Here is a 13,291-nt window from a genome sequence, read left to right on the forward strand (position 1 = left end):
TTTTGTTTTTATAAAATATGATATCGTAATTAAAGTTAAATTATATCCAGGAATTAAAAAGAAAAATAATTTTTGTTAGTATTTTGTAATTTGATGATTTTGATCTTTTATTTTTTTTTATAAAAAATTTGAAGAGCACAGTAAATACAAAGTAATTAACGAATCATTAAAAGTTTAAAAGAATAGTGAATTTATGAGAAAATAAAACTAAAAGAAATATATGTTGGATTTAAAAATAAGGATAATTTATGTTAATAAATTGATTGGAAGTCAAAATTACACATATATCTTGAATAAAAATTGGTTACATGCATATCCTAAACAGATCTATATAAATTGAATCAGAAAAATTTAATTTTTAGGCATTTACATATAAATTAAATCAGGTTGATTCGATTTATTATGCACAAGATATACACAGTAAATCAAATACATACATAATAAATAAGTATGAATTAAAATAAAATTTTTATTTTAATTCAAATATTAAAAATTTTTAATGTATTTATTAAAATGAAATTTATATTTAAGATTTATAATAATAATTTACATATTTATATGAATATACATCGTTAACAACATAATATGTAGTTGGATGAATATAAAAAATAAAAATAATAAAATATAAAAATTATTATTTATATTACAAATTTAAAAATATACATTTAGAATCAAATTTTTGTATAGACATTAAATATTTATATGTTAGAAATGATGTGTAAAATAATGGGTAAAAAACTAAAAATAGACATGATAACAAATTCTTTTAGGAAAGAAGTGATAATAAATTTCATTTCATTTTTTTTGGCCCACTTCATAAAAAGGTGGGACACTCTTAGATGTAAGTTTTGTTTTAGACAAAGTTCTAGCACTATGTACCCTATTCGCGGGTACCCAACCCGATTCTATCCGGTCGGGTAGGGTTGCCAACCCGATCTGTACCGGGTGTAGGGTAGGATGCGGGTAGGGTTTTCGTGCGGGTCGGATAGGGTGCGGGTTGAGCCTTAACCCTACCCGACCAACCCGCACCCTATATATGTATATGTTATATACTTATATAAAAATATATTTTAAGTGGATGTTGAACTAAAGACTTCTCACTAAATACAAAAGATCCTTAGTCATTAAAAGAAGATCATTAATTGATAATTTAATAAACTTTTCTTACATAAAAGTCAATCCTATTTTAAATTATCATCAAATTATATAATAACGTTGCATTTTTTTTGTAACCCGCGGGTAGGGTCGGATACTCGCGGGTTAAGAGCGGGTAGGGTTAGGGTTGAGATATTCTCAACCCGCGGGTAGGGTAGGGTTGAGTTTATATAAAAATCTCAACCCGCAGGTAGGGTTAGGGTTGACTCCAAACCCTACCCTACTCTACCCATTGCCACCCCTACTCACCGCATCTTCAATTATTATTATTATTATTATTATTATTATTATTATTATTATCTTTAAAAAGTCTTATGCCAAAATTGCTTGGATCAAGTATACATATTTTTAATCCAGACTACTTAAAAAAAATGAGCCCAACTCCAACAAAAAAATTCAACCCAATTGTTAGCATAATTAAGAATAAATTAATTCATGTTAATTATGCCATTCCATGACGTAAACACACTCCATCGGTTTCTGCCACTGCTGATTTGATTGAGTTCTTATTTCTGCGTCTGGCAACATCAGCAATATGTGTCTCTCTCTCGACACAACTAACTTATTTCAGTACCTACTGAAAAAAAGAAGTTTTAGTATAGTAGCATTGTCCATAAAAATCTAGTTGAGATTTTAAATATAGTTTGGGGAATTAGTTCTAATCGATTAATTTGACATGGTTAATCGAAAAAAGTTTATCAAATTAGTCCGGTTCATTGTTGGACCTTTTGTATTTTTTGACTATCCAATTGGAGTAGGGAAAAACATGTGATATATTCCTTCTAGAAGATTATGGTGAAGACATGGCTTCTTTAGATGTTTGTACCCAAATAATTCAGTGCATTGGCATCAAAGCAAATGTCTTTCGTGCATTGATTTACAAGGAAAACCTTCTCTCCCTATCTTCAAAGAAATTAATTAATTTGTTAACCTATAATTGGAAGAATTATACAAAATCCCCATTATCTGCAACTCAATAATGCACAATTCATTTTTATCTCATACTTTAATATCCCTCTGATTTTGGTCGTTTTATATTTAACTGTTTATTTTAGATTTGGGGGAAAGAAAAAGAAAGAAATGCAGAACAATGCCTTATCTTTGTGGTCAGTGATCAAAGGAAAGCTAATTCAAACAATATGGCAATGGATATGGAAATGAATACTATGAGACTATATAAGTTAATTTCTCCCACAAATTCTGTGTAGAAACAGCATATGCACATGGCTAAACTAAAGTTTGCGTCGTATTTATTGCTGAAACAAACCAAGGAGGGAACTGAACAAATAAGAAATAACATTAAGTTTAGTCATAATTCAAATGCTATATTACTGAAATCCATCACAGAAAACATGTTTAATGTAAAACTAAATTAAAACTCAATTGAACTCTAAGGGAAACAAACTTTGCTTTTCCCTAAGAAAAAACGGGGTCAACGAACAACAATGTTAAAGAAACCTAGCTGCCAAATTTGCTATACTTCATCTTCAACCGCAACAATTTTGTATTTCCCTGATTGCTGTTGCTGCCAAAAAAACCCCATCAAAATTGAAATCTAAGTAAATCAATTAAAGTGATAGACGAGTCAGTTATAAAACGGTTACCTTGTCCCAAATTTGGGTGTGGGTTTTGCAGAAGCCAGCAACAATGGTAGCACCCTTCTTGCCTTGCTTATACTCAATACAAAGCTCCTCTTTAATCCCACACGTAACATGAAACGCCAAACCGCACTTTGGCTCAGAGCACACAACAGCACAACCATCACAAGAATCACAAACATAGCACCTCTCCAACCACCTCTTCTTCGGAACCATAGAACAATCGATTCCCTCTCTCCCTTCAGGATCCAAGAAGAACACCTCCGGCACCAGTAGCGCGCAAACGATGTGAGCCCAACGGTTATCCGTTGTCTTTTTCATCGCGCCTTCGGTCACCGGACAGAGGCAGCAGCAGCAAGAAACAGAGGACGCATCTGAAGCAGCTTCTTCGTCTTTGAAACGACACCGTTCGCAGAACCAGTCTCCGTCTGGGATTGACTTTGAGAGCGGGTTTCCGTAGCAGGAAGCGTGGACCATTAGGTCGCAACCGTCGCAAAATACGATTGGATCCGTAGGGTCTCCGTCTGTGCTCTGGCACACACAGCATAAAATCCCGTCGTCAACGTCAACGTCAACATCATCGCAATCGTTGACGTTACCGTTGCCGTCAAGATATTGCTCTTGACGCTTTTGGGGAGATGAGGGGAGAGATTGGAGCTTTTTGTCGGTTTCTTGGTATTCGAGGTTGAGGTCGATTTGGAAGGGTGAAACGGCGTCGTTTTGTGGGAGGAAGGGTTGAAAAGCGCATACTCTTTTCTTGGCGGGTAAACAATAAGCAGTGGCGGAAGGAGGGATTGGATTTGGGTTCAGGTTTTCGTAAAACGCAGCGTTTCGGGAATCTTTGCGCTTCTTGGCAGGTAAGGGAGTGTGTTGTTGTTGTTGTTGGAGTTGTAATCTGAGTCTCTTGAGGGGAGGTAGGTCGTAGAATGTGGAACCAGAAGAAGAAGAATCCATTTTTTGTTAGGGGGCGGGGGGGTTCTGTCTCTGTGTCTTTGGTAGGTTCGTGAATTGGAATTTGACAAGTGAGAAAGAAATGGGTCTGGCACTTTGGTGCTATGCTTTCAATTCAAAACTAAAAAATGCAATGGAAGTGGAAGCGGTGAATTGAAATGGAAAATGAAAAATGAAAGGGAAAAGAGGGCCGGGAAAACGGAGGAGGGAAGCGAGGACGGGAGAGGTTTTCGAAATGAAAACATTTTTGGTGGTTTAGGGCAATGAAAATTTGGCGCGAAAGCCAAAACGGTTTGTGTGTTTACTGTTTACTGTTTAGAGTTTGGAATTTTTGTTTGATAAATAAATTAACGCGGGCGCGGTTTGTTTTCTGAAATCTGGATCTGGTTGATGCCATTCCGACTAGATTACTACTAATTAATTAAGTACAAGTTGTACAATACATACTAAATAAATTAGAATTAATCTCTGCGTACAGGCATTTTTTGTTATATAAATCTATATACTCACTTATACTTAAAATGCGCCTCTTCTGACACGTCTAGTCCACGCGTTTCTTAACAGATTTTTCAATTAACGCGCGAAAATATATAATTTCCTTTTTCGAAAAGATTTTGTTTCCTTTTTTTAATTTCTTCTGCGTTTTCGTGTCTTTTCTCAGCGATCTCTTTTTTGTATTTTTCTCTACGTTCTCCTTCGGCGTTTACGTGCATTTCTCTCTGTGTTCTCTTTGTTCGTTTTTCTCGATTTGCATTGTTTCTAAAATCAAGCTCTGAAATCATTTAGAAATCAAGCTCTGAAATCGTTTTGAAGATAATAGATGATTCAACTTTAGATTGTCAGCTGAACTAGAGCGAAGTGAATTTTGAATTTGAATCCAATGAAATTCCTGAGGTGTGGTTTAATTCCAGTTAATATTTTTGTTAGTAGTTTATGATTGTGGAGCTGAAAAATGTTGTGAATCTTGCCCGTGAAATTTGTTGTTCATTGTTCATTGTTTAAATTGAATGTAATGTACTAATTCAGATGAATTTTCTGCATTTTATATCAGAATTTCAGGTGTAAATCAAGAATATTTGGGTGTAACTTGGTAAAGTTTGAGTATATTTACAGGTTCTGACTTTTCATTTGACTAAGGGTGAATTGTCTTATTCTTTTAGTTGAATTGTTTTAGTTTCTGTTTGATGATGATTCATGAATCTGATTTTTGTTATTTTTTATGATGGTTTTATAGTTGTATTTGCATTTTATAGTTTATGGTTGTGTTTAATATGGTGTATTTTGGACTTTTTTGGTGTATTTTGCAACCCCTCTGTGATATTGATAAGCAGTTTGTTCCCAAGGTTGGGATGACTTTTAACACCCTTGAAGATGCTGCAAAATTCTACAAGGATTATTCAAAAGCTATAGGTTTTTCTACAAGAGTTTGGAGCACAAATAAGAAGGAAAACAAAATTAAGAATCAATTGATTACATGTAGCAGAGAGGGGAAATAAAAATCGAAAATATCTCCGACGGAGAAGACAAACCCCTTAGCAGGATTAAATTGTCCTGCAAGAATTTATATACACATATTGAAGGACATCGGTGTTTGGATCAATTCCAAGGTTGTGTTGCATCGTTCACATCCTTGCTGTGCAAATCAAGCAGAGATGCTTAAACAGCACAGGAAACCAAGCATGTTTGTGCGTCGTACAATAGAGAATAACGAGAAAGCGGGTATCAGACCAAACAAAACTTACCAATCATTTGTGGCAGCAGCCGGGGGTCACCGCGAGTTAAATTTTATTAAAAAAGACGTGAGAAATTACATCACGAGAGAAGTGCGGAATGTTTCGGAACTACAGGATGAAAAAGAATTTGAGAAATACTTATTAAGAATGAAAGAGAAGAATCAGAATTTCTTTTTCAAGCTCGAACTCGAGGACGATCAGTCGATTAAGCTTGCCTTTTGGGAGGACGCAAGGAGCAGGGCTACCTGTGAGTATTTTGGAGATGTTATTTCATTTGACACTACCTACAATACAAATACGTAATATACTGTTATGGTTTATGATGTAATGATGTTGAATTAATGTTGTTTATAAATCTGCAGCAGAGGTGTATATTGGATTTTTTTCGGTGTAGACGGTTATTATTTGGGTGTATTTAACAACTTCAATTCTATTTTGTCATAATCTGTTTCAGGTATAATATGGTTTTTGGTTCTTTTATTGGGGTAAATCAACACAGCCAGTCAACACTTTTGGGATGCGCTTTGATGAAAAACGAAGATATTCAATCATTCAAATGGTTATTTGAATGTTGGCTTTGTTGCATGGGAGGAAATGCTCCGAAAGGGATTCTCACCGTTCAATGTGCATTGATGCAAAGGGCTATCGAGGCTTGTATGCCCACAACAATTCACCGTTGGTGTATTTGGCACATCATGAAGAAGATTCCAAGCAAACTAAACGACTACAAGAGACACCTAAAAATCGAACATGACATGAGCCATGTTGTTTGGAACTCTCATACCAAAGAATTATTTGATAGGAATTGGAATGATTTTCTAATTAAGTATGGTTTTGTGGACAACAAGGAGCTTTCAGGTAATGTCTTTTAAAATCTACAGCAGAGATGTAAATTGAATGTTTTTGAGTGTATTATAGTTCTGATTTAGGTATTTTTTGCAGAGCTTTATGAAGACCGTGATATATGGATTCCAATTTATCTCAATCACCACTTTTGAACCAGGATGAGAAGCACAAAAAGGAGCGAAATCATGCATGCCTTTTTTAATAAATTCATTACGCGGAACAACTCACTTATCCAATTCGTCAAACAATACGATAATTGCCTCGGAAGCAGGGAGCAAAGAGAGAGAATCGAATGTTGCAGATTTTCACACTGTCATACCGTGTGCAACAAAATCCTCAATAGAAGCTCAGTTTCAACAAGTGTACACTCACCAGAAGTTCAAGAAAGTCCAAGCACAATTCAAAGGAAAGGTGAATTGCATCACAAGATCAATGAATTCTGCTCTAGGCTATTCGGTATACGAAGTTGTAGAACAAGTTTCTAACTCAACATTTAACAAGTTTGCAGTTACACATGACTCGGTAGCAGCCCAAGTGAAATGCCAGTGCTTATTATTTGAATCAAGAGGGATATTGTGCCGTCACGCTCTAAGTGTGTTAAGCTTTGAACGAGTAAACAAAGTGTCATCGAGATACATATTGAAACGATGGAGTAAGAACGTAAAGAGGAGACACACACATCAAGAGCAGCCACGACGAGCCAGTGTTGGAGCCAAGAAGCAAGAGGTTAGACGAATTGGTGTTTCATTCGCAAAATATATGCGAATTTGCATCGGAATCCGAGGAGCTCACTCTCATTTTGCACCGCGCCTATGACAACATCGTGGTTGAGATGCAAGAACTGAAAGCCAAAAGGAAGGGGACATGTTCGTTATCTCACGAAGATGCTAACTTGGAATCTGTTAACGAGCTTCAAAGCCCTCCAAGAGTGAGAACAAGAGGACATCCCAAAAATAGACTAGGTTCAAAGTTGGACAAATAGATTTCAAATGCCTCAAAGAAAAAGAAAACGAAAGCTCTAAGCAAGGTAAAAGTGATTAAACAGGGGGTAATTGAGTTTATTTTTTTGTTAACATTTTACTAATATGTGAGTTTATTTTTTCCAGTTGAACCTTTTTGATGGCGCATCAGTGGTGTAACCGAATTCCAACCAATATGATGGACATGTTATGAATTATCAGTTCAGAAATCCAGCAGCAGGGATAGATTTTTGGTGTATAATGACAATATTTTGGTGTAACAATCAATTTTTTAGGTGTATTTCTGCATTTTCTTATTTTTTATATTTTCCCTTTTTTTTATATTTTTCAGATGCTACTATTTGTGTTGGAAACAAGATTCTGAAAACCGGACCGGACTGGCCGGTTCAACTGGGTTAACCGGAAACCAGTCATCTAGCCGGTCCAGTTGAACATCAGAACCGTCCTACAAAAAACCGATAAAAAACATGTCGAACCGACAGTTAACCGACAAACCGAATGAACCGGGTGGTGCGGTAATTTCTAACCACAAACTAACCGACAAGTGCACCGGGTCATACCAAGCAATACCTGGTGCACGAAATTGTGATTACACTTTTCACAACTCCACACAACTAACCAGTAAGTGCACTGGGTCGTCCAAGTAATACCTTACGTGAGTAAGGGTCGATTCCACGGAGATTGTCGGCTTGAAGCAAGCTATGGTTATTTTGTAAATCTTAGTTAGGGGATTAATGATAAGAGTGATTGTATTTATGAAAAATAAATAACATGAAATAAATAGTACTTGTGATTCAGTAATGAGAAACAGGCTGAGGTTCTGGAGATGCTCTGTCGTCTGAATCTCTGCTTTCCTACTGTCTTCTTCTCCAAACACGCATGGCTTCCTTCAATGGCAAGCTGTATGATCCTCTCGGATGAAAAATACCAGGTACGATCTCTGCACGGCTAATCAACTGTCGGATTTCTCGTCTCGGATGAAAAATACCATGTACAGCTACCGCACGGCTAATCATCTGTCGGTTCCCACTAACGTCAGAATAGGACCCTTGTCCTTTTGCACACTGTCACTGCGCCCAACATTCGCAGGTTTGAAGCTCGTCACAGTCATCCCTTCCCGGATCCTACTCGGAATACCACAGATAAGGTTTAGACTTTCCGGATCCTAGGAATACTGCCAATTGGTTCTAGCCTATACTACGTTGAGCTCAGATAGAACGGGAATGGTCGTCAGGCATGCGTTCATAGGTTGAGGATAATGATGAGTGTCACGGATCATCATATTTTCTATATTGAAGTACGAGTGAGTATCTTAGAACAGAATCAAGCGTGATTGAATAGAAAACAGTAGTAATTGCATTAATCCATTAAAACACAGTAGAGCTCCTCACCCCCACCTATGGGGTTTAGAGACTCATGCCGTAGAAGATACAATATGAAGTGTAAAAAATGTCATGAGGTGCTAAATGAATCTCTAAGAGTAGTTTTTATACTAAACTAGTAACTTAGGGTTATGATGATAAGGATTCTTGATGGTTTAGAATTTCCTCAAATGAATGAATTCTCGTTGTAAAGTATAGTTTCTAAACCAAATAATAGTCCTTTCATACAAAAATTTAGGTTCTCACATGTACAAACCCCAAATAAGAATTAACCAGAGTATTTAGACTCCGGGTCGTCTCACAAGGAATTGCAATGAAGTGCATGATTATCGGCTATGAAGATGCAAGGGGGGTTTGATTTTGATAAGAGGACAATAAAATAAATGTGCAAGAAAAGTAAAGAGAGCAATTAAAGAAAGCAATTAATAAAGAGAGACATTCATGGCAAGTGTTAAGATCATAGGTTTTCTATCCTAGTCATGCAATGATCAATTCATCTTATTTAGTCAACTCCAACAAATAGGGAGAAAGTCAAACAAGACTAATTAATCATGTCACAAATATAAACAAGAATTTATCTTAATACATCATCTCCAACATTGGAAGAAGGTATCATATTATCTTCCATGAGAGAAAGTCTAATAAGACTAGCTAATCTCAATCCAAAAGTCCTAATCAACTTACTAATTAAATTAGCAAAAGATTAGCATCAATGGAAATAATATTAGCTAACAACTCTAGATCACCAACATGAATTGGGTTTTTATGACTCAAGATTGCCTAATTACTCTTTACAAACCAAGAATGCTCAAAATCTACTCTAAGATCCAACCAAGCATTTTGTCAAACACTTGGTGGGTACTAAAGGAAAGCATGGTAAATGAGCAAGAATAGTAAAATCTACCAACTACAAATTATAAGGAAACAAGATCAACAACTCAAATCAACAATAAAGAAACATCAAACATTAAATTGCATTAAAAGTAAATCAAATCCAACAAGAGCATCCATGAACATAAAAGAGAACAAAATAAAGGAAATGACAAGTAAAAATAGAAGACTAGAGATGTAACAACAAGAAATTAAAAGGAGGAACTAAATTAAAACAAGAATTAAAAGTTGGATTTAAGAAAATTAAACCTAAACTACCCTAATTTCTAGAGAGAAGAGAGAGCTTCTCTCTATAGAATTCTACCCTAAAACATGATAAAAACTAAACTATGACTACTTGGTTTATTTCCCCTTCAATTCTTGGGTTCAATAGCATCAGAAATGAGTTGGATTGGGACCAAAATGTTTCAGAAATCGCTAGGGGCGATTTAACTTTAGTGGACCACGTGCTCAATCGGCACGCACGCGTACATGGCACGTGCGCGCCCATATGCCTCAGGCAACATATAGCAAATTTTATATCATTTCGAAGCCCCGAATGTTAGCTTTCCAACGCAACTGAAACCGCCTTATTTGGACCTCTGTAGCTCAAGTTATGGTCGATTGAGTGCGAAGAGGTCAAGCTTGACAGCTTTACGGTTCCTTCATTTCGTCATGAGTTCTCCCACTTTGCATGCTTTTCTCCTCACTTCTTCCATCCAATACTTGCCTTATGAACCTGAAATCACTCAACAAACATATCAAGGCATCGAATGGAATTAAAGTGAGTTAAATTTAGTTATTTTAAGACCTAAAAAGCATGTTTTCACATTTAAGCACAAATCAAGGGAGAATTATAAAACCATGCTATTTCATTGAATAAATGTGAGAAAAGTTGATAAAACTGCCCAAATTAAGCACAAGATAAACCACAAAATCGGGGTTTATCAAATCTCCCCACACTTAAACCAAGCATGTCCTCATGCTAAGAATAAAGAAGGACAAGAAAAGGGGTATGAACATTTATTCAATGCAAATAAACTATATAAACCTATCTATATGCATGCAACTAAATGCAAGATGATTCTACCTACTTGGTTAAAAGTAAATCAATCTCCAAGAACACATATGCACATGTAGGGCTAAGATCATATGACGACTCAAAACTCCTACCAATTCAAATATCAAAATAAGGCTCAAATAGACTTGCAAGAAGAACGCTCATGAAAGCCGGGAACAAGGAATTGAGCATCGAACCCTCACCGAATGTGTATCCGCTCTAGTCGCTCTAGTGTATAGGGTCGATCACTCAATTCTCTTCTACTCATGCTTTCTATAATTTGTTTTTCATCTAACAATCAACAATTATTCAATGCATGCATATATTCATCATGAGGGCTTGTTCATAGGTTGTAATGGGCAAGGGTCAAGGTAGGATGCATATGGTCAAGTGAGCTTGAAATTTGAATCTTTGATTAACTTAAGCTCTCACCAAACACCTATAACAACCTATACAATTCTAATACAATACCTAGCTACCCATGATTCCCACTTTTTCATATACTTCATGCATTGCTTTCACCATTTACTTTGGGGCATTTTGTCCCGTTTTACTTATTTTTTTTTCTTTTTTTTTTTTATTTTCCTTTTTATATTTTTTTATTTTTTTTTTTTTTTGTACTTTTTTTTTTTTATTTTTTTTCCCCTTCTTATTTTTTTTTCTCTTTTTTTTTATATATATTTTATATATATATATTTTTTATATATATATATATATATATATATATATATATATATATATATATATATATATATATGTTCTTTTTCTTTTTTTTCTTTATCTTTTTTTTAAAGTATATACAAATGTATCAGTGCATATGGTTTTATATATTTAATGCATAAGCATGTACCCAATTCCCAATATTTTCAACAAAATATAAAAACACATTTTTCTCTCAACCAATGTCCCAAGTTTCCCATACCCAAATGATACACACTCTCACTAGCCTAAGCTAATCAAAGATCCAAATTAAGGACATTTATTATTTTTCGCTTAGGGGTAGTGATGTGCTAACATTAAGAACAAAAGGGATTAAATAGGCTCAAAATTGGCTAACAATAGTTGATGAAAGGTAGGCTATTTGGGTAAGTGAGCTAAATGAAATGATGGCCTCAATCATATAAATGCATGTATACATGGAATAATGGACATAAAAAATCAAACAAATCAAAGATTACAATCATAGAAAGAGAACAATGCACACAAGAATGAAAATAAGTGGTTATAAGATGTAACCACACAATTTGGCTCAAAACTCACATGCTTGTGTTCTTAACTCAAAAACCATGTTCCAAAATAAATTCTTCAAGCAAGTTCATCGCAAAAAAATTTTTCAAATTGGTAGGGTACCCTAAAAACAATTTTTCTTGGAAAAGAGGCCATCACCCTAACCAAGTAGTCCTAACATAAAAAAAATGGTGAAATATGTACAAATTCTAACTAACATTCAACCTATCATGCAATGCAACAACTAACTAACAAAGACGAAAATTGAAAATTGGTGTTGAAAAAGGAAGTTGTTACCCATGGAGGTCGGTCGGACGACCTCCCCACACTTAGAAATTTGCACCGTCCTCGGTGCATGCAAAGGAGAGCAAGGTGGACGGGTTGCTATAATTGATGAGCTCCTTCAAAAGGTTGTGCAGATGAACTTGTTTGTTACCCCATTTAGAAGTATTTCTATTCCTTTCCTTCTTGGTGGCCAACCTAAAAGGAAAGAAAAAAGAAAGAGAATTACGCCTACAACAAAGATATCAAGGTAATAAAACATAAGCGGGGCTAATGCCAAATAAGAGTAAGGTTCTCACTACATGTTAGCTATGCATGTAAGTGAGAGAGCAATATAGGCAAAGGGCATATCAACTAATACTTGATGCAAGAGTAAAGTCAAAGCATAGGCAAATGACATGAAGAGCATGTTGCATCAAGCTTAATCAATAATTGACACAAACATGATTAATGATAAGCATGAAAGCATTTGGTCCCATCCTAACTCAATGATGATGAGGTACAAAAACAAGGGATCATGAGTTAGGAAGAACTAAAGCACTAATCTTGTGTGTAGAGCAAATATTAAAATTAATGCCAAACAAGTCACGAAGCACCAAAATAATCCAAAGAATTCTCAACAATTGAGTAAGAGTAATCTAACACCAATGTTAAAACAAGAAACTTAGAAAAGAAAACAAGAACAAGGTATGAAAACAAAATTAAAATGCAATAAATGAAAATAAGCAAATGCAATAAAAGAGGATGGAAGAAAAAAATTTTTTTTTGTTTCGAACCGGCGCGGACGCGTCATGCACGCCCACACGTCGATTCGCAGGTTGGCTCATGGACGCGTACGCGCCAGGTGCGCGCACGCGCGAGTTGGTTTGTGCCTCGCGCACAAAGTAGGCGCAAGTTAGGCAAAACTCTCTGGAATTTGGCTTGGAGGTGAAATCTTTGCATCCACGCGTACGCGTACATGGCGCGTCCGCGTGGATGATCGAAAATGCTTGAGGCGCGCGTATGCGCCATGTGCGCGCACGCGCGATTTGGTGCTCTGTTTTTCAAAATTTTTCCAAGTTCTTGCACCCAACCAAGCATTCCAAACCTCCAAACAGCTACCAAAACACCATAAAACCTTATTTAACCTACTAAACTACCAATTATACTCAACAAACTCAACAAAACATGAAATTAAACTAATTACCAATATGTACAAAAGGGAAAA

At 35.7% G+C, this 13,291-nt stretch overlaps 1 protein-coding gene across 2 annotated transcripts; it reads right to left on the reverse strand.

The window, feature by feature from the left end:
• Nucleotides 2,435-3,980, reverse strand: LOC107637701 (uncharacterized protein F54F2.2). Of its 2 annotated transcripts, none has more exons than XM_016341065.2 (2): nucleotides 2,760-3,980; nucleotides 2,435-2,674 (listed from the first exon to the last, which is right to left on the reverse strand). In XM_016341065.2, exons 1-2 carry the CDS (start codon nucleotides 3,705-3,707, stop codon nucleotides 2,630-2,632), a joined length of 993 nt encoding a protein of 330 aa, XP_016196551.1. In that variant the 5' UTR covers nucleotides 3,708-3,980; the 3' UTR covers nucleotides 2,435-2,629. The 2 variants fall into 2 exon arrangements, with proteins under 2 accessions (XP_016196551.1, XP_016196550.1); XM_016341064.2 differs by having other exon boundaries at nucleotides 2,435-2,680; nucleotides 2,760-3,977.

This window comes from Arachis ipaensis, chromosome B04 (genome assembly GCF_000816755.2).
Source record: "Arachis ipaensis cultivar K30076 chromosome B04, Araip1.1, whole genome shotgun sequence".
NCBI classification, from domain to species: Eukaryota; Viridiplantae; Streptophyta; class Magnoliopsida; order Fabales; family Fabaceae; genus Arachis; species Arachis ipaensis.